A 23,264-nucleotide genomic window follows, 5' to 3' on the forward strand; every position below is an offset into this window, starting at 1 on the left:
TTATTGAGTTTCTGAACATCATTAAGTTAGCAGAGAGAGTGAGGATGAAACCTTAATTGACTGTGCTGACTTGCAGCTGGTTTCATGAAATATTCTAATCTTTTCTATGCTTTCCGGATCTGAACACTTCTGGTAAGAAATGAATTTTAATGTGTAGGCCACATCATTTGTATGTAATGATAACATTTTTGGTAGAGATTTAGCACTTTCAAAAAAGACAAGAACTACAAGGGTATTTCTGTTTTAGAACAATTGCAGTAAACTCTGTGAACAGCAGGTGGCGGTAAACATAATCAGTTCTTACCTTAGCAATAGATGTGTTTATTAGTTGTAATTTCACGTACAATTATAATAATATAGGAGATGGAAATGTCCACTGGGTCTCTTATGTCCCATACAAACGATCAGGCTTTTGCCCAGGCAAACTCACATCAGAATTCTAACGGAATTCAATCGGAGTAGAATAGAACATGTTCTCTGTCTAAACTCTGATGGAATTCATTGGAATTTCCGATGGAATTACTCCGATGGGGCATACACACGATCGGAATTTCCGATGGAAAAAGTCAGGCGGACTTTTTCCATCGGAAATTCCGATCGTGTGTATGGGGCTTTAGTGTTAAAACGAATCATTTTGTTTTCTTTTAAGCCCTACTGGTGTTCTGTTGTAACTTATGTAGTTATGATGTTTGTGAGGAATAAAATATAATAAACATTCTTTTTGTAACCTCTTACTAGGGATCAACAGGTTTCCCAGGATTTGCAGGAGCCAATGGTGAAAAAGGAGCTCGGGTATGCTATATTTAAAAAATATTATGGTGCTCTTTGCTCAGATTCACACACAAAAAAAAAAAAACATTACTAGAGATTTGAATTCTTCTTGATATAATTAAGCTGCAGAACAAGGTCATACATGCCTATGAAAAATTTAGACTGGAAAAACTGTGGACTAGTTCATATTTTTTGACAAGTTTTGATAGGCCCCTGACAAGAGCTTGTACAAAATGCTAAAGTTGAAATGACATACAAGAAATTTGCATCTTATAAGTGGCATGCAGGCAATATTTGGATCATGTAGCATGTTCTTCTTTTTGTCAGCTCGTATAAGACAATTACTGTTGATACAACAATTTTGATTATTTATTAAATGCAAAAAATACATTTTAATGCAGGAACTTAGCCATCTAAGGATATAACCCAAGGCCATATTTTTCTGCATATGTTTGACAGTAGATTTTATATTTCCATAACATCTGGAGATTTACAGATGATTAAGTCTGGACCAGAAGATGTCTGACATTCATAAGGCTGGTTTCTTAGTGTATACATCATTACTTATAAATAATTTTGATATATATCTCTGCTCCACTAGGGTGTTGCTGGAAAACCAGGTCCAAGGGGACAACGAGGTCCAACGGTGAGTGCTCTTCTAAGTTACAACTCTAACTGCCTACTAAATTGATTGACTTTTATCCCAAATATTTAAAACATGACCACATCAATAGTTTTATAATGTAAATAAGAAGACTAATCAACTTCACTTTTTTGCTCACACAGGGTCCACGGGGCGCTAGAGGTCCAAGGGGTCCTACTGGAAAACCAGGTCTTAAGGTAATTATCTTTTTTTTATCATTCTTCTCAGAGTGGCTGCAGGCCAGTATAATATATTATATTATGTTTTATTTTTATATTAAATCTATCAAAATATATTGTATCATATAACATAATAACAAAAATGGCTTATCCAAATGTTGGGTGGGAGTTACACATACTGTCTTCTCCTATATGTTAGGAATTTCAGCAGCTAGATCATCCTGTCACAGATCTGCCCGTGGAGTTTTACTCCTCTTTGATTTATTTCATATTTTTTAGTATGAAATTAAATAGAAATTGAACAAAGAAGGTGGGATCCCCTCCTAACTATTTTGATAGGGCTTGTGAACTTGTGCAGAGATCTTACCATTGTCTTAGCGAGAAATAATTGGTTTGTTTATTCCCTTCATCTTCTGTAAAAAAACAGAAATAGATCTTTCTTTAGCTTATATCGAAATACTGAAAATTATTAAATATTATAGGCTTAAAACACCCAGTTTATTATGCACTGTATGTCTTTAACTCCATGTTCACTGAACAACACACTGTTTTCTCTCATGTGTACAGGGCACAGCAGGAAATGATGGTCCTCCCGGCCCACCTGGTGAAAGAGTAAGTGATGGGTTATGCTTGTATTCAACTCTGTTATTTCTTTTGTCAACTCTGTTATTTTCTCATCTTTAATCTTTGTTCTTCAATCTGTATTCCACTAGTATATTGTTATCTGGAGGTACAGTAACCCGTTACAGCACAAACCTTTTTATACATTTGGTGGAGCTGTTTCCTTCCATTTGTAGTACATATATTTGTGTTTCTTTGGGTGATGAAAATTATGATATCTTATTTGTGCTTTTATTAAGGTACACAAAGGTTCAATTAAATACAAAGGGGCTAATGTCTGAAAAGTGCAGTGGCAAGAACATGATTTGCTAACACTAGCAAACAATAAGCTTCCAACTGTCATTTCTATAGACCACAGCTTGAAAATGCAAAACAAACAGACAAAAAACATTGGTTGTGGTTGCTGGAAAGTAATTTTCTTGTAACCAAGCTTTGCAGACAGGTGCCCATAAATAAAGTCGACAAATATAGCAAGCACAAACACTTTTCATGGAATATATATATATATATATCCCTCCTCATGGGCACCATTAGCTTCTGCTGCTGTCAATCAAAATCAGTGAGCCAATGAGTAGAGAAAAGGGGCGGGCCAGGCTGTGGCTCCATGTGTGGATGGACACACAGAGCATCAGCTCGGCTCGAGTGCCCCTATAGCAAGCTGATTTCTGTGGGGGCATTTGGCAGGAGGGAGGGGCCAGGAGCACTTGCGAGGTACCGGAAAAGAGGAGGATCTGTGCTGCTCTGTGCAAAACCACTGCACAGAGCGGGTAAGTATGACACGTTTGTTATTTTTACACACAAAAAAAGAGACTTTAGTATCACTTTAAAGACAAAGGAATGTACACTGAATAAATACAACATAATAAAGTTAGGCCAAGCATAAACAAGGCAGAGAAACAATGAAAAGTATAAAATTATATCACAAAGCAATAGAATAAATGACTATAGCATTATTTGTCTGAGAATAATGTATAAGCATATTGTGATAGTATTAAAGCGGAGGTTCACCCAAATAACATTTATATAAGACCAAATTCTTTATACTACCACATATACAGTCGGCACTTTTTTTTTTTTTAGGCTGTACATACCTTATAATCTATATTTGCAATACGGCTTCCGGGTACTTCTCCCGCGGGAGTAGGCGTTTCCAAGCTGAGCTGCAATGTAATCTGGGCGTTCGCCCCGGTGGATAAGCCCCCCCCCGTATTGCGTAGGCGGGTCACTGAGTTTCCGAAAGGAGCCGAACATGTAAAGGGGCGAGTCGGCTCTACACGGCGCCTGCGAACCGACTAGGAGCCGTGTAGAGCTGACTGTGCAGCTTTAAATGTTTGGCTCCTTTCGGAAACTCTGTGACGCGCCTACGCAATACGGGGGGCGGGGCCTTATTCGCCGGGGGGAACATTTTCTGATAGACATCAATCATCTGGGCGAACGCCCAGATTACATTGTGACTCAGCTTGGAAACGCCTACTCCCGTGGGAGAAGTACCCGGAAGCAATTTGCAAATATACATTATAAGGTATGTACAGCCTAAAAATAAAAAGTGCCGACTGTACATGCTGGTAGCATAAAGAATTTGGTCTTATATAAATGTTATTTGGGTGAACCTCCGCTTTAACATCCCATATAGTATCATATCCTTTGGGTGTTGGGTCAGTGTCATGGGACTAAATCCTGACAATTCATTGCCAACATACTAAATACCAACTTTAAGGGCTGAATAACACCTGAATCACACAGGAATGTGTAGAAATTCTGGTGCAACTCAGTGTAATGCGATTTTCAGCCTATTCATTTGAGTGGAGTGAAATTGCACTGGATAGCACAAAAAGTAGCGCATGCACTACATATCAAAAACAAACTGCACCGATATCTCTAGATACCTCTCTAAGTAGGGTACCTGGTGTTGCAGCAAGCATTAGCTTTGAAGCTTTATATACAACAGTATAGTTTAGTGTGTAGACATTGGAGTTGATGTACTAAGACTGGGGAGTGCAAAATGAGGCGCAGATGTACATAGTAACCAATCAGCTTCCATTTTTTTTTTGTCATAGCTTACACTCTCCAGTTTTAGTAAACCAACCCTAATATATTTATCACATAAGTGTTGAAATTGCTTTTGAGTAAGACAGCAGTGGATATGAAGGAGTTACAGTAGTTGTGTCTTGCTGATGATTCTTCTCCCACATTGAGACTCTGTTTTGCAAAGCAATGTCGTCTTCTATATCTCTGAAAAAATATCTGAACCTTCACAACAGACAATCTATATAATAATGCAGAATGTTGTAATTATCTGCATATTGTTCAGTGACACACTGTGAAGCTACAGCTCCCTGCAGGACTTTAGTGTTAACACAGCAAGGCGGCTTGAAATGGTGTGATCTATACATGCAGTGTAAATCTCCCTTATTTTTCATTTGATATCGTATGTAAACATAAAATGCATGAAAGTCCTTGCATTTTTTGCTTTTATGCCTTACTTCCGTGTCAGAAGTGAAATACCAGAATACAGCTATTTAACATAAGTGTTTTGAATTATTTCAGCATGATGTTTGTGCTTGTAAGTACAGTACATTAAAGCTAGGGGTAGGCATTTAGGTTTTGCCTTGTGGGCACAGCATATTGGTTGAATTACACTTATTTGCATTTTTCTAGGTGTACAGTTGATTCTTTTGCATTAATCTAATCTATTTGCCTTCAGTAAATCAACCCAAATCATTTTTATTATTCTCCACAAAAGAAGGCATTTTGGGAATACGCCATTTTTCCTATAGGGTGTCGGTGTATTTAACCACTTCCATACAGGGCACGTATACACCTTCCCGCCCAAGCCAATTTTCAGCTTTCAGCACTGTCGCACTTTGAATGGCAATTGCGCGGTCATGCTACACTGTACCCAAACAAAATTGGCATACTTTTTTACCCACAAATAGAGCTTTCTTTTGGTGGTATTTGATCACCTCTGTGATTTCTTTTTTTTGCGCAACAACTAAAAAAAGACCGAAAATTTTGAAAAAAATTACGTTTTTATTTTTTTCTGTAATTTTTTGGTAAATAAGTAAGTTTTCTCTTTCAATTACGGGCACTGATATGGTGGCACAGATGGGCACAGATGAGATGGCACTGATGGACATCGACGAGGTAGTACTGACGGGCACAGATGAGGTGGCACTGATTGGCGGCGCTGGCATGCCGCACTGATGGGCACACATAGGCGGCACTCATGGGCACACATAGGCGGCACTGATGGGCACTCATGGGCGGCACTGATGGACACTCATGGGCGGCACTGATGGGCACTCATGGGCGGCACTGGGCACTCATAGGCGGCACAGATGGGCACTGTGGGGTGGCACAGATGGGCACTGTGGGGTGGCACAGATGGGCACTGTGGGGTGGCACTGATGGGCACTGTGGGGTGGCACTGATGGACACTGTGGGGTGGCACTGATGGACACTGTGGGGCGGCACTGATGGACACTGTGGGGCGGCACTGATTTACTTGTTGCCAGTCAGTGCCCATTTGTGGGCACTGATTGGCATCTTTTTTTTCTTGCATCTTTTTTTTTTCCCATTTTTTTTTTTTTTTCAGACTTTTTTTTTTTTTTTTTGACTTTTTTTTTCATTTTTTTTTTTTTTTGCCCTTCCCTGGTGGGCATCCCTGGTGGTCCATGTGGCGATCCGAGGGGGGGCTGCGCTGATAAACAATCAGCGCGAACCCCCCCTGTCAGGAGAGCCGCCGATCGGCTCTCGTCTACTCGCGTCTGTCAGACGCGAGTGAGGAAGAGCCATCGACGGCTCTTCCTGTTTACATCGTGATCAGCTGTGGTTGGACACGGCTGATCACGTGGTAAAGAGTCTCCATGAGAGACTCTTTACCGAGATCAACGTTGCGGGGTGTCAGACTCAATTTTTGGGGGATGGCAAAAGAGATGGGCGGGAAGGCAGTGATCACTGGCCATACCTTAGGAGGCTGATGAGGAGGTGGCGCTGGATCCGGGGTAGGGCTCCTGCCCCTCCGCCTGCTACTCGCTCCAGCTTGCCAAGGAAAGAGCCAGGGATGTTGCTTCCCCTCCCAGCCAAACAGGCGTTGCTTCTCCTCCTGGCTGAACAGGAATTGGGTCCTGAGACTGGATTGGTCGGGAGTCCTAAGACTCCCTTGCTAATCTGGTTTTTATTACCCGCTTCCTGATTGGCCGGGAGGAGAAGCAGGAAGACATAAGCAAATATGTATTTGCTTATGTCACACAACTGGGTGGACTCAGGGCGCATTGCTCTGTGCCCCAAGCCCACCCTTTATTGAAGTCAATTGGAGCTTCAGGCTGTAATCATGTCCTTAAAAAAAAAAAATTGAATTCCATGTGTCCAGCGCCCTGCATGTAGATTAGGGGCCGGGCGCATGGATTAGGGGGGCGGTACCCCTGTGTCCCTTGTGGACGGGCTGCCACTAACAGTTAGCAATAATGAGAAATTATATTCAGGAGCAGGACGTTTAATCACGGACTGCTACTCTCAATTTAAACAACTTCAAGTCCCATTGTTGCTATTTTATTCCGTTTTTATGTAATGGGCTTGCTTCAAACAAAAATTTTACTCAAAAAAATTGAGTTCTGCAGTTAATTTAAATTTTTTTAATGTAGATCCAGATAACATATTTTTATCACTTGCTTAGATATTGAGATATGATGATAGAAAAAGAAAATTCATTCACTAATTTTAATATAAGGCCAGTCTCTGACCCCACTTACAATTTCCTTTGATTCACTCTTGCTTGTTGGTGCTAAAGATTCTGTGATTTAACAGTCAAGCAACTATATCAAAGTGAATCCTTTTACAATCAGTACCTTTCTTTGGATTTCTGGACCATTAGCATATCAGATCCTTCACTTTGATCTACAGAATGTATGTCTAAACTGAATTTTCTGTGTTACCTTCTCTATTACTTTCAGTGATTCTTGCTGGAGATGGTGCTATGCAGGGATCTAATAGAGCAGAACAGACTATAGAAGGCTTTACATCAAATCTGCTGTGTTCCAGTCTGCTTCATTGCTATACACATTATAGTTGTTTGATCTTTCATTTACTCTAATTACTGTAGTACCAAGGGCACAATCTAATTTACTGCTAATAGGGAAATGTTGACTATAATATAATTTTCCTTTACTTAGCACATTGATCATCTGCTATCCTAACCTTCTTTGATACCGGTATATAGAATGTAATGACTGTTTGCAGTGTTTCACCTATTAACTATTGCCATTATCTTTCTTTGCATCCCAGGGACCTCAAGGACCACAGGGCCCCGTTGGCTTCCCAGGACCGAAGGGCCCCCCTGTAAGTATCTGAGTGTTCAAACTCTGTATATGTATAACAGAAATGAGCTTGTAGCTCCAGATTTTTATATTTATTGCTGCTGCCTTTCTGAATTACTTTGGTACTCTGGAATCACTTAATAAAATTAGACAATAGCCTTGGAACATTATGCACAGTTAGCTGCAGAGGCAATAGAATGACTCTGTTCCTTAAAGTTATTATTCTTTTATGTTACCCAGTACATTCTGTTTTTAATATGCTACATGGGATTGTATTATGTACTAATTATGACGTTAATAGAAACATATCTTAAAAATGTCCTTTCTGCCTCTCATCTTAATATTTATAATATAAAGTTGTTAGCATATGTAATTAAGGCAGAGTTTGAAGATACACATCAACATAAGTCAAATATTCAACATGTATTTATCGTATGCATAGCAGAAAATCACAGAATTAACATTCCTGTGATGATTTCAATGCCTGCAGTGAGTGAAGATAGTAGAGGTGATATAAGATAAAAGTACATTACAGTGAACATTTAAAATTGCACCTTCAAAGACAAAATTAGGACACCACTTACCTTTCCATCCCTGATTTGCACACCTACATAGTTGCAGTGTACTAGAAAGCACCAATGTATACAACTGACTTACCTGGAACTGGTTCTTTTGCATCCCTAAATGCTGATCCACATTAAAGTCACATTCAAATTAATGCTGAGTACTCTTATCCATTGTATGTGTCTTGCTGTTGCTCAGGAGAGAGGACAATGACACAGCACAGTGTGATGAGAACCTGCAGACAAAATAATATAACACTCAGATTGTGTTAAACTGAGTGAGCAATTTGCAAATCCCTAATAGAATTATGAATTCAACAACTGATTTAACATGTTGTTTCAAATGGTTCTATAAGTTTGCATGTAATATACTGCCCCCTAAGCAGAAATTGAAAATCTGCTGACCCGTACTAAATAATCGATGTGCATGTCAAGTGCATAGAATGCGACGCTATAATTAAAAACTTGCAGTCGCATGTAGCAGTTTGGTCAATCAGATGTTTTCTTTATATTTACCATTGATTAACAAAGTTATTTTTTTGACCCTCTAACCTTATATTTTGTCTATTTAAGGGGCCTCCTGGAAAGGATGGGTTGCCCGGCCACCCCGGACAGCGTGGTGAGACTGTAAGTATTTTAATCCATGTGTTGATTGTCAGCTGTTCCACACCCATGTCACTTTCTGAGAGCTACTTTCTCTACACATTCCTGGACAGGTATGGGAAGACTCACCACAGATTACAAGGCAGATGTGTTCTCATACCTGGTTAGACTTGTTTATAGCAAGTAGCACACAAGTTAGTTCAGAAGGGTGGGTGTCAAACAGCTGTATTTACTCATATGTTGGCTATGAAGGCTGCTGATTAAATTAACCCTCATTGCTACACCTGTGTTTAGTTCTGTGGGCTGTTTAATTAGCTTTCTTCCAACACGATTGTAGCAAACCTTTCCTGAGAAACACAATGGGCTGCCATTGCCAATTCCCTTCTGAAGATGCTAGTTTTTGGTTAGTAGAATGACCAGCTAAGTGTAATAAGGTTTGAGTCCTTGACCTGGAACAAATATACATATCTGTAAAGTCAGAATAAAGTCAGACATCCTTGTTTGCATACTTGTTCCAAAGGACTCAATGTATTGCAGTCAGAGGGTAAATATGGCAAGCAAGAGCTAGCAATGGCAGAATGTGAGTTAGCAATGGCAGCATCCATGTCCTCTGTAAAGGTTTACTTTAAGCACAATCAAAACATAATAGTTTTCTACTTTTTCCCTTATTTATTTTCCATTTCTAGGTGGCCTAGCTGAATTAATTATATGGTGAAAAGTGTTTTTATATCATTGTATTAATTCAGCACAGTTAAATGGATCTGGAAAATATTTTTGGGAAGATCTAGAGGCTATCAATGTACATTTGCAGAATATTAGGCATCACAGCATAGAGAATATTTACCTTTAGACATTAGAGTAGTTCTGACTCCAGTAACCGCAATGCCCTTGAAAGGGTTGAGAATCGCATTCAATCAAAATTCTGGTGTAGGGCAAATCAACTCATGTATGAATGTAACTTTTTTTGCTAGAATGTAATAAACTTTTTGTTAAACAAAGTTTACCTTTGTGGGAGCATGTCTAATTACGCTGGAGGCTCTTGTACCAACTGTGCTCAGGGAGAGATACTAAACATTTTACTGTTATTGTGGGAATTGGAGTCAACATTGTGTCTGCAGAATACAGCAGACTGTATACAACATACCTTTAGACATCAGTATTTATACACAGCCTTCTGTATGCACAGACCTGTCTATAGTTTTATAGTACACAGCCAAATTGTAACATTTTACATTAGACACAATAATTATCAAATTACATAAAAAATACTTAACTTAGAATATTAATATTCTGTTACAGTTTTCAGTTTTGTAGAATGGCGAAGTTGGGTTTCAAGTATATATTTTAGAATGTATAACTAGATACACTGTTTTGCAAAGACAGTTTAGGAACCAATACTCTACTCATTTTCTAGATAATTAATTTATACAGGATCATTGATCTCCAAAGCATCTGCCATTAATGGCCCGGCTATTAAATTTGCTGCAGATATGTTAATAGAATTGCTTTACAAATATGGCAGAAAGCGAATAACACTAACCATTTGCTTCTTCATTGAATATGTTGCCTGTGCTGCTTTCACCCACTACTTCCCTTGCAGGTGCATCTTAGGATCATCGCTATTTGCTTTAGCTCCACCTAAAATCTTTAATTGTTTTTTTTTTTTCACAGTTATTGTATATTCCTAAAGGAAACTATCATCACAGTGATCTCTGTTATTTTTTTTATTTTATGCACAATTCCACTGATCTGTCCACACTGGTCTGTCATTTGTTATTTTGGTGCTCTTTACATGTGATAAGAGCATCATAAGTAGCAAGTTGTATGATACAACTAAAATACAAATAATATTTCATTGCTTTCAGCTAACGTGTTTGTTGAAACGATGGCCATTCATTCTTATGCCGCGTACACACAATCGGAATTTCCAACAACAAATGTTCGATGTGAGCTTTTGGTCAGATATTCCGACCGTGTGTATGCTCCATCAGACATTTGCTGTTAGAATTTCCGACAACAAATGTTTGAGAGCTGGTTCTCAATTTTTCCGACAACAAAAGTTTTTGTCGGAAGTCCCAATCGTCTGTATGCAATTCCGACGCACAAAAATCCTATGCATGCTCGGAATCAATTTGAAGCATGCTCAGAATCATTGAACTTAATTTTTTTGGCTCGTCGTAGTGTTGTACGTGACCGCGTTCTTGACGTTCAGAATTTCCGACAACATTTGTGCGACCGTGTGTATGCACACAAGTTTGAGCCAACATTCCATCGGAAAAAATCCACGGTTTTGTTGTCGGAATGTCTGATCATGTGTACACGGCATTAGAAAACCGTTTGGTTGTCTTGCTGAACATTGAGTGTCTGATTAATTTTTCCTCTGTAAAAGCCAATCTCAAAATAGTAAAAGCTATACCATTTACACTGTAAAAATATTCATCAAAGAGGATAACTTGGACGCAGTTTAAGAGTTTAATATTTTGATGATGGTTTCCTTTTAAATATAGTAGGAAGATTAATAATATAGTGAAAAGGCTGAATAGAACTAAAAGTTATGCAATTTACACATACACAAATAGCTGTGCAAAGGATACAGTCTTTGACTTGAGAATATCAGTGTATCTTTACATTACTGGGCTCAGAGTAATTAAAGTTTGAAATGAGGAGAGAAGGATTAGAACCCTAATGAAGTTCAATGCTTCCGAGCATGCGTCAAATTGTTTCCGAGCAGGCATAGTTTTTTTCCTGTCGGAATTCCATACAGACAAACTGATTTTCCGATAGTAATTTTTTCGTCTGAAAAAAAGAGAACATGTTCTCTATCTAAGTCCATTCCAACGGAAAAAGTCATATGGGGTATACACACGGGTGTGCGTGCAGAATATCTGACTTTTTCCATCGGAAATTATGACCGTGTGTACAGGGCATAACACATGTTTAGTTATGACTTTGTCCCTGTTGGGGAAACCCACTTTCAATTTTGGCTCTGGTGACCACTGTCACCAGGAATGAAGGTAGAAGAAAATCAACATTTTGGGTTGTCACCAGAACAAGAATTAGTGTGAAATCTTCACTTGGTTTGGTGAAGGAAAGGGTATTTGTTCTAGTAACGACTGAAAGGGGATTTCCCTTTCTTTGGAAAAATCACCTCTCACTTTCTGTTGGGTCTATTGGACAAAAAAAAAAAGAATATATAATTCTCTTCAATGGATCACACATGGAAAATAAAACCTTTTTCCATTCTGTCCAAAATGAAAATAGTGTAAGTTTTAGATATAGTTTAATTCAATCCAATCACAGCCATAGCTTGATAACATTCTTGTTTCTCAGGGGCCACCATATATTGGGAAGGCTCTGGATGACCCCCACTAACAGTGGAACTTTGACAATTTTACTAGTGCTAGAAAGTTAGCTGTTAATTGGGCCCTGGTGCTTAGTGAAAACATAGATATTTTAACAAAGAATAACATCACTGTTTCATCCCCAAAAAGTGTTACTTTTTTTACTTTATTAGCTTACTTCTGGTGTTTGCTTTTTTTCAGTTATCCATATAATTTTAATCATAATCATTACAGCTCCACAAACCTGATAATACATTTCAGTAGCTGTTACCACATATTTGCTGCACTGCTGGAGATATAGTTTTAATTTAACAGCTTGCTGAAATCCAGGGTGTCTTTCATATCCAATAAATATTCTTCCAACTCTATAACAAGCCTCTCAGTGAGGTTAAACCAGCAGTTTTCGCCCCAGTGATTATCTCATGTCCATCAGCTGAACGGGGATATAATTATAGTATTATATATGCACAGAGGACCAAATATGTTAAGAAATAATAGCTAGCCAAGCGAGATTGCATTGCTTAATACTTCAATAAACAGACAAATAATATAGCATCCCTAGATAACATAATTCAGATTGGTAGGCTTTCAGTTATGTTACATGTTGCTTGTTCACCATTAGTTATATGTAGCATACAAATATTTAGTGGATATAGAAACTTCTGCATTCTTGTAAATATGTTCAATAAACAGATAATTATCTTCTTACCTCTGGATATAAATCTTATCCCTAATTAGTATGTCTAGACCTCTATACATTTTACAGTTACTATAGAATACTTATAACTTGGTCAACCTCAAGGCTGTGTTTAGTCAGCAATGTAAAAATGCTGCACCTTGACAAAGACTACTACCATTTTGAACATTCTACTGAAGACAGTATGCCACCTGCCATATGGCATAGATTTAGAACTCTATTTGGCTTGATGGCCTACGAATTAGAAGCCTACAAGTTTATGCTTACCTCAGTTACAGTGAACCTATTGCCTTTAATCTCCATAAACTAATTCTCAGTTTGGGGTGAAAAACAATGTAGGTTTGTAAATGAAGCTCTAGGACTTCAGCTAAAATCTAGCTAAACAAAATTTAGATCCCCAAACATGATATGAATAGCCAAAAACGCCATTTTCTGGGTAAACCTGAAATCCTGATAACATAACAACAACTTTTCTAGAAACATGATTATTCTGAGACCTTGGGGTTGATTTGCTAACACTGGAGATTTCAAAATCTGTCAAGAAATAAAACAGCTTTTATGCCCAAAACTTAATTGAACAAGCAGACATTAGAAGCTGATTGGCTACCATACACAGCTGCACCAGATTTTGCATCCTCCAGTTTTAGTAAATCAACTCCCATGTATGAGTAACATTTATAGCTTACGGTTAGGTGAATTGTTAGTTTAGTGGCATTGACATTTAGTGCTTCAGGGCACAGGATGGCTGCCCCTTTCTGCACAGTCGACAGGAACATTGTAGGTTGTTATTTGGAAAATTTTACTGATTAGCCTTTAGATTTTTACTTTTTTTTTCTAACCAATTATTTTCCCTTTTTGCCTCCTTATTGCCTAACATGAGATAGTGAATTGTGTGTCCATTACAATTGCCAGTAGAATGAGAAATGATAGTGCACTGTGTTTCTCATTATGCTGTACTCTATTAACAGAATGGATTTGATTGCTCTCTAACAACAAATAGCTATGCTCTCCTTATCATGTGTTTGATAGCATTTACCCCCATGCTGTCATAATCTATTATTTTTAAGCAAACAAGTTGCTATTGTTTTAACCTCTTCTTATACCAAGCTGCATTTATGCCACGCTGACAGAGAACATGCAGCTTGGCACCAGCTAGATGTGCTTCAGCTTGCTAGCACGCATTTTAACTGCCGGATATTTGGTAAGTAGAAGCAGTATGATATCACTAATGCATTAGAAGGTCTTAGAGTCAATTTTTCTGTACAGTAAGTTAAAGTGGAACTAAACCTATCAGCCAACTGCTATGATGTTGCACATGTGATCAGTTATGACACCAGCCCTTTGATGGCTTGCCAGCTTGGTTGACAGTACAACCAATGACAGTTACATTATATAGTATACAATGTAACTGTTTTTCTAACCTGTTAAATTGAAGGGGTTAGTTCTGCTTTAAGTTCTAAATACATTACTGAGTAGGTTGAGACAATTTGTAAAGGAAACCAAATATAGTAAATCTACAGGATCCATATTCATCATAGGTGTGGTTATTGGTAGGCTTTCTCCTGGGATGTTGTTCCTTCTTTTCACCTTGGAGTAGCAGGTCTTTATACCTAGGGCTATTTAGAATATGTTTGGTCCAATGTATGTCCTGGTGAACATATAGAAAAATAGTTATAAACTGTAATCTATATTCTTCACTTCTTCAGGGATTCCAAGGAAAAACTGGTCCCCCAGGTCCTGGAGGTGTTGTAGGTCCACAGGTGAGTATCAATAATGTCCTTATATTATTGCCTCCCTTTCCTTTCACGTTTCTTTTTACATTAAAAACTTTCTTGAATACTTTTCATTGCAATAAATTACCAAATTTCTAACACATTTTGAAGTTGCTTTTTACTATATTTTAATGTCAGCTTCTATCCCTTATCACTTGATTCCAAAGTGATAAGAATTATCACGATACAACACATTGGTCTAATGCATTTGTTTGCAGGGTCCGACTGGAGAAACTGGTCCTATTGGTGACAGAGGTCATCCTGGACCTCCTGGCCCACCTGGAGAACAAGGCTTACCTGGATCAGCTGGAAAAGAGGGTGCAAAGGTTGGTTTGTGCTTCTTATGAAAAGAAGCTTTGGTGTTTGCTGCCCCATTATGTATTAATTGTGTAAAACGGTTAGTAACATTTATTTTACAATAATGTTTTCTGTGCTGGGTGATATCATTTTGTAAATAATAATTTTTATAAAACCAGAATCTACTGCTTTGATAGATAATGTGGCTGTAGGTTGTATAGCTGACAAAACTAAGATGTATCAATGTTATTCAACATATTCCTCGATTAACAGGGAGATCCTGGTCCTCAAGGGGTCACGGGTAAAGATGGTCCAGCAGGTCTTCGTGGATTCCCTGGAGAGAGAGGTCTTCCTGGAGCCCAGGTAATAAAGTGCACCATAACATAGAAAAGTGGCATAAAATGGAAGATGGATCATAGAAAAGTCAAATTCAGCTACGTCTTAGTTTGTAGTGACTTCACTGTTTAGATTTTTCAAGTATACTATCTTTATAATGCTGGACCCATATTTAATAAAGTACTTTGACTCAGTGAGCATGTTGATATTGTACATACAGCAATTTCCTTATTTATTACAGACAGCTGTTTGTGCTATGCAATTAGTCTTTGTTATCACGCAATAGTTGCCTACTTCTGACCTTAGCACAGTTTGTAAAATTGTTTATGTGTTCTAGACATGAAGAATCTGTTGTGTAGGGATTGGGGGCTCAGCCTAAGTCAGTTGGGCTACAACCTAAGCTTGGGATCCAATAGTCTTAGACTAGGATAGTTGAAGTTGCATCCCATAGTTTCACTTGCAACATTTAGAATTACCTAACATGGTTTACCAAGCAATCCCTTATATGTAACCCTTATATGTGTGCTTTATTAGTTATAGGTAGTTATAGGTAATGACATTCTTGCATTATTTTGTGTGAAGTAAACAGTATTATTTTTTTGTTTTGTGAGTGAAACTGATTTTACCCAAAAATTCTAGAAAATAAAAACTGCTAAATAAACACAGAACTAGAATGCTACGTTATCTGCCACTGATGATGTATGAGATCCCAAATACAAAATATAATATTATTAAAAAATAACATTTATTGTGACGCCAACTCATGGTTGGCAGATTGAATTTTAATGGCCCAATGTCTGGGAAGGATAGGGCTTCACTTGGGAACATAAATGTTGCAAATGCTTGTTAAGACACACCCTGATTTTTCAGCTTGTTGATAGACTACTGTGCAAGACAAGTAGGCTACTAGGGATGACACTTTGCTATTCTTATGAATAAAAGTAAGGGGAGCATTTAACTATGCATATGCTACTTCCATTAATTAGAAGTATGAGCTACAGTGATTTGTGTGTTAGCAGACTTGAGAATAGGAAGAATGAGAGCAGGTCAAAATAGTAGTATTTTTTATATATTAATGACTAATTAGTTACCTAAGTTACCTAAATTATTTAAAGTCATCATTGTAGACATTCTGTGGACACAGCAAGGAAAAGATGTTATTTATATTCCCAGTAATTTAGTGTTATTGTGTATATGACTACATAATTGGTGGCCATATAGTTTTATACACGAATCGAATAATGAAAATAACATAAATAACTCAACATGTCATTATTAATATTATCATTAACTGACTTTTTCAATTGAAAATTTAAAATAAAATAATGAAACAATGGAGAATCTGCATCCTCGTGCCATGATGTGCCTTTCACAAATCTGTTCCTGATCATTGTGAAGGAAATTACTACTGTAGAAATACAGCAACATTATTTATTAACTTTTAACGGTTTCCAGGTGCATTCAGAGAACCACATTTTACCTAAAAGGAAAACACTGTACAGTAAATGTACAGTGGCAAATACATATATTCTTCTTTTTGTACACTGGCAGGGGTTTTGCAAAAAAAATTGTTTTAGTCAGGTAAATTATTATTATTATTATTATTATTATACAGGATTTATATAGGGCCAAACAGTTTACGCAGCGCTTTACAATATAAAAGGGAGACAATACAGTTACAATACAATAAAATACAAGAGGATTAAGAGGGCCCTGCTCAGAAGAGCTTACAATTTAATAGGGTGGGGCAGGTGTTATTATGTAGTCTTCTGTGCCGCCAGCAGGTGGTGCTGTATTCTCATATTCACATTTGAAGCATTACCAATCTCAGCTGTGCTGAAAGAAGTCTGTTTTTTTCATTACAGCTGTGAGTGACTCTTTTCATATCAGATAGATGTTTTAGTCAAAGGGAGCCTCAAAGCAATCTCCTTTGCCTTACTATTTCCTTAGCTAACCCATAGTGCCATAGTGTTATGGAAACCTTTGTCAAATATTAACTGTTTGGATATTGTATAAAAAAATATATTAAACATCAGTTTAAAATGTTCAAAATTAAACAATAAGGCAGTACAGTTACTTAGTTGTTAGCACTTTGGCCTTGTAGCACTGGGGTTCTTGGGTCATGTATTCTCTCTATGCTTGTGTGAGTTTCCCCCCACAATCAAAGACATGCTGGTAGGTTAATTGGCTCCTTTCTACATTAACCATGTTTATGCATGTGAGAAAAGAACCTTAGATTGCAAGCATCTTGAGGGCAGGGACTGATGGTAATGTAAAGTATGTTAAAGCACTCTGTAGTTTGTGGGTGTTATATAAATACCTGTAATAAATAAAAAAAATGCTAAAATAGAATTGGCTTATACCCATTATAGTTACACTTTAAAATATTCACATATTCCCCTTCTAGGCATGCTAGAGTTTATTGTTTTTATCACATCACTTCACCTTTTGATAGAAATATTTTTTTGCATATCTAGTTGATTTTAGATAACTCCCATTTCCCTTTTTTGTTACAGGGTCCTGGAGGATTGAAAGGCGGAGAAGGTCCACAGGGTCCACCTGGTCCACTTGTAAGTACTACTTTCTCTGTGATCAATGAAGCATATGGTAATAGTTTTTAACTAAAAAAAAAAATCACACATATTTTAATAGATGGCATAGCTTCTATTTTAGTACATGGCTACAAAATACTGTGATGACAAACCATTCCAACCATACCTGTGTTAGCATGTACCAATTTTATCTTATGATGTTGTGGAAGATAAGAGGTTGGGAAGATGGTCTGTGGCCATGCCACATGTTCTAAAGCTGCTGAATGTCATCACCTTACTTCACTAGCGGGTGTAGCTATATGACATCTTATGGTTATTTTTATGATATACATGGTAGAATCTTGGAAAATCTATGGTACATTTTAGAGGTTTTACCATTACCCAGTTAATAAAACACAGCTGTATTTGTTATCTTTTTACACGTAAAGCACATGCACCACATGAAAGTTGTGGAAAGATTTCAGTCTGCTTTGTATCTCTAGATTCAGATAATTGTTATGTAGTAAGGTGGCTAATCAAAGAACTTCATATTTAAATTTGGCCAAATGTTAAACTTGTTAAAATGTTCAGCTTCATCTATGAAAGAAATTAGCTAGATAAACCAAAGTTAGCATATTTCATACAGCTAAATGAAAGCTTGTAAAAAAAGGACATGAAAGATTTTTTTTTTCAGGAGTTTCTGTTGAGCTATAATAATTAGATATAAAAGGACTATTCTGAAAATGGTGGTAAAAGTTTAGAAAATAATTACATATTTAAAATAATTTAGAAAACGAGTCTACCAAATATACATAGACAAGCTTACTAATACACCCTTTAAAGCCAATAATAAATTATATGTAAACAACAACAAAATTGTCAAAAGGATGGAGCAAGACATTGTCTGGGCAATAAATCAAACCCCAATGGATTTTCAGTCATAGTAGATATTCCAGGATAAAGAAGTGTCCTGCGACTGAAGAGTAACAATGTAGTCTGTTAAACTGCCAAAAAAACTATAGCCATGTAACATATTTAAACAAAAGCTGTACTAAGTAAATAGCTAGACTGCCATTGCTGAATGCTCCTTATGAGAAAAGCTAGATCCCTCCCTGTCATGATGATCTAATGGCTTCAATATTTTCTGACTCACTTAACAGCAAGAAGCATGCAAATTACGATGACCCTGACTTTACTTTGCTTGCTGCATGCCTTGTCCAGGTCAGTAAATCATAAAATACTGAAGCCAGAGAAAGCCAGACAAGCAGTATTTAAAAAAGCACAAGAGTGGTGGCCCTTTTACTTCCCCAGCACAGGATTTCTTTAAAGTAGAATTAAAGTTGTTTCAAATTTAGAAGGGTTTTACCTAAAGCTTTACCTGCATTCAAGTAAAACACCTTGCACTAGTTGTTACATTCATCTCCCAAATACTTACCTTCCCATCTGTAGCAGTGTTGGTTCCCTCTCTCCTCTCTCACAGGCTCAAAGACAGAAGCAAGAGCCATTGGCTCTTGTTGCTGTAAATCAAATGCTGTGAGGAGGAAGCAGGGGAAGAGCTGAGCTGCACTCTGTGTGTCAATAGACACACACAGTCAGGCTTGGGAGTGAGCCTGCAGGTGTGCTACCATAGAAAGTGGTTTCCTATGGGAGCCCACACGAGAAGAGGAGGCGCAGAGTGCACAGGCAGAGGACCCCAGAAGAGAAGTTTTTTTTCGCCTGCTCTGTGCAGTACCATCCCACAGAGCAGGGAAGTATTATATATATATATATATATATATATATATATATATATATATATATATATATATATATATATATATATATATATATACAGCCATGGCCAAAAGTTTTGAGAATGAGTGAGTGAAAAACTTATATAGTGCATCACATGCAAACTGAATCGCCTCTGACACAAATTCTAATTTTCACAAAGTCTGCTGCCTCAGTTTTTGAGATGGGAAATTGCATATACTCCAGAATGTTATGGAGAGTGATCAGACGAATTGTAATAAATTGCAAAGTTCCTCTTTGCCATGAAAATTAACTTAATCCCATAATAAAAATTCCACTGCATTTGTGAAGAAGGCTTCAGGGTACCCAAGAAAGTCCAGCAAGCGCCAGGACCATCTCCTAAAGAGGATTTAGCTGCGGGATTGGAGTGCCACCAGTGCCGAGCTTGCTCAGGAATGGCAGCAGGCAGGTGTGAGCGCATCTGCATGCACAGTGAGACGAAGACTTTTGGAAGATGGCCTGGTGTCAAGAAGGGCAGCAAAGAAGCCACTTCTCTCCAAAAAAATACATCAGGGACTGATTGATCTTCTGCAGAAAATATGGTGAATGGACTGCTAAGGACTGGGGCAAAGTCATATTCTCCGATGAAGCCTCTTTCCGATTGTTTGCGGCATCAGGAAAAAGGCTTGTCCAGAGAAGAAAAGGTGAGCGCTACCATCAGTCCTGTGTCATGCAACAGTAAAGCATCCTGAGACCATTCATGTGTGGGGTTGCTTCTCATCCAAGGGAGTGGGCTCACTCACAATTTTGCCCAAAAACACAGCCATGAATAAAGAATGGTACCAAAACACCCTCCAACAGGAACTTCTTCCAACAATCCAACAACAGTTTGGTGAAGAACAATGCATTTTCCAGCACGATGGAGCACCGTGCCATAAGGCAAAGGTGATAACTAAGTGGCTCGGGGACCGAAACGTTGACATTTTGGGCCCATGGCCTGGAAACTCCCCAGATCTTTTTTCTAATTGAGAACTTGTGGTCAATCCTCAAGAGGCGGGTGGACAAACAAAAACCCACTAATTCTGACAAACTCCAAGAAGTGATTATGAAAGAATGGGTTGCTATCAGTCAGGAATTGGCCCAGAAGTTGATTGAGAGCATACCCAGTCGAATTGCAGAGGTCCTGAAAAAGAAGGGCCAACACTGCAAATACTGACTCTTTGCATAAATGTCATGTAATTGTCGATAAAAGCCTTTGAAACGTATGAAGTGTGTGTAATTATATTCCACTACATCACAGAAACAACTGAAACAAAGATCTAAAAGCAGTTTAGCAGCAAACTTTGTGAAAACTAATATTTGTGTCATTCTCAATTTTTTGGGCTACAACTGTATATGCATTTAAAGTAAATTTTATTTAAAAACTTTACAGGAATAAAGTACAGATAGGTTATGTTTCATTTTTTCCCAACTGTGTCCCATTAGGGATATTTCCCTTCACTTCCTTTCCTGTAGCCAAAACAGGAATTTTGAGAAAATCCCTCCTGAGTGAAGAAATCCCTGGTTATCATCCACTGGAACTAGTGTCCCCACTATTTCTGTTGACAACCCAAAGGCTTTTCTTTCACTTTCTCGCTTGGTGATAACAGTAAACAGGACAAACAAAGAGGGAGAGTCTCTTTAAGAGGGGCACAGACAGCAATAACAACCTGATCCTTATCTACTCTATCCTATACTAAAAAAAGTTGTGCTAATTAGACTTGCAAATAGTTGCACACATGACAATGCAGAAAACCAGCTGACAGTGTACACTTATGAAATAATTGAATAACTTATGGTCTTATTTTTATCCACTAGGGTTCTGCTGGAGAAAGAGGAGCTGCAGGCGTTGCTGGACCAATTGGTCTACCAGGAAGACCTGGTCCTCAGGGCCCACCAGGTCCAGCAGGAGAGAAAGGAGCTCCTGTGAGTATTTCAGTATACCCTAAAAGTCAGCAAGTAATACAAAACTGCACCCAACACATTTGTTGAAACAGAAGTGTGTTTAAAATGTGATATTTATTTTAGTTTTCTATATGATATCCCAAACTCTCATAATGTTTTCAGGTACTTACTAGGTATGAATGGCAGGTTATTTGATTTGATAAAACAAACCTGCAACAGCTTACAGCCCCTCCCCCCTTTCCTTCCCATTCTGCAGAAATGATGGGCCACTATGATTGGGTAAAGCTCCAGGACTTCCCTTCCACTGTATATTAATATTGGCCCATAAGTATTATGGACTTTCTCAATGCGTCAACAGGTCACAAGGCTCTCTGCTATTTACTCTCACTTTTCTGCTGGCCCCATTTGCTGGAGCAAAGTAAAGAAGGCTCTGGATAAGTTGTAAGTAATTCTAATTGCTCTAAAGGGCAAAGGACCCTCCTCCCACCTCCACTTAACAGCAGCTAGGGATGTTGCAAAATTAAGCTAAGTTCCCACTGGCATTAAAAGCAGGCATTTGAGGGGCAATATTAATGCACCTCAAACACCTATGCAAATGATACAATGGACAGCACACAGTGCTATTTAAATTATCAAAACATGAATCGTTAGAAGTCGCTTTTCTTCAAAAATGAAGCTTCATGTCGAGTTAGGGGGCATTGGAAGTTTGACATTAGATGAATCTGTTATTTTCCCTTATTGACTAAATACTGGATCATTTTAAATGTGTGCTGTGATTTGTTGTGTAGTCTAAAATCCTTCCCCGTGTTTCAACACAAATTTCTAATCTTTTAGATGTTATTTCTCCATTGAATCTGAATTATACATCACTTCCTGTCCCTGTGACACACTGGCAGCCTGATAGGAAGTGAGAGAAAATCTCCCCAGTACAGACCCCCCACCACCACCAAAAGAACCTTACAAAAAATGTAACCCTTTTGTACACTAATAAAGTAATGCAAGGGGGTCATTTGATATTTTACAACTGAATCTATTCTTTTCTATTCTTTTTGTGTCACCCATAAACTTTGATGGACTTGCCTTTAGTACAAAAGCTGATACATACTCTTTCTGGCATATGCTGAGCATGTTTGAGAAGAAGAGTTAAAATTTCAGTTAGACACATATTTTATTCTAAAACAACATTTGTACTTTGTAAACCTTTGCAAAAGCTAAAGTAATATTCCCAGATGATTAAGAGTTGTACTGCGTGTCCATAAACTAAAAAGCCAATTGCTTTCACATACAGTTGTCCTTCGTGCTAGTTCCAGCTCCTGGTGACCTTGTTTATTGTGTTTTTAGCTTCTGGAGTTTTCACTTATTCAGCTATAGAATCCAAATAAGTTTGGAAGATCTTAAAAACCCTGTAGGCAGAAAATCCACAGAATTGTTATTCAAAAAGAGTGTCAGAAGGTGACATAGAATTTATTATAGTGCTTGTACCTCCCGAGAGCTCATGTGCCATACCCACTGCCTTTGAATGAGGATATAGGATGGGGGAAACTTGTTGAATATATTAATGGTTTAAATTAAGTGTCTGTGATAGCTGAGATGCTTATGCTGTATATTGGCATTGAGATATAACAACAATGGGCAAGAACGGCAGATTTACTCAGTACAGAGCCAAATAGCAACATGGGAGCACAAATAGTAGTTACAATAAAATAAATTATACACAGTGCGACCTGAACAAAACATAAATATTCCATGAAAACAACAATATACTGTATATACTGGTAAGAAACATTGCCGATTGTTAAAATGCTAAATGTTAAACCACTACAGCAAAATCAAACATTGTTTTACGCATGTGGCAATACAATTGTTTGTTATGTTGCCAGAGTAAGATATATTACCTGTACAGCTTATGCTATTATACGG

At 37.8% G+C, this 23,264-nt stretch overlaps 1 protein-coding gene across 5 annotated transcripts in view; it reads left to right on the plus strand.

Moving 5' to 3' along the window:
• Positions 1–23,264, plus strand: part of COL11A1 (collagen type XI alpha 1 chain) — a 255,883-nt gene that overhangs the window by 176,102 nt on the left and 56,517 nt on the right. For all 5 annotated transcript variants that reach the window (XM_040359914.1, XM_040359918.1, XM_040359916.1 and 2 more), the window contains 11 exons: positions 739–792; positions 1,373–1,417; positions 1,558–1,611; positions 2,161–2,205; positions 7,498–7,551; positions 8,666–8,719; positions 14,440–14,493; positions 14,724–14,831; positions 15,076–15,165; positions 17,655–17,708; positions 21,258–21,365. In XM_040359914.1, coding sequence (XP_040215848.1) covers positions 739–792; positions 1,373–1,417; positions 1,558–1,611; positions 2,161–2,205; positions 7,498–7,551; positions 8,666–8,719; positions 14,440–14,493; positions 14,724–14,831; positions 15,076–15,165; positions 17,655–17,708; positions 21,258–21,365 — 720 coding nt within the window. The remainder of the gene's footprint in view (positions 1–738; positions 793–1,372; positions 1,418–1,557; positions 1,612–2,160; positions 2,206–7,497; positions 7,552–8,665; positions 8,720–14,439; positions 14,494–14,723; positions 14,832–15,075; positions 15,166–17,654; positions 17,709–21,257; positions 21,366–23,264) is intronic.

The sequence above is a fragment of the Rana temporaria genome, chromosome 7 (genome assembly GCF_905171775.1).
Source record: "Rana temporaria chromosome 7, aRanTem1.1, whole genome shotgun sequence".
Classification (NCBI taxonomy): Eukaryota; Metazoa; Chordata; class Amphibia; order Anura; family Ranidae; genus Rana; species Rana temporaria.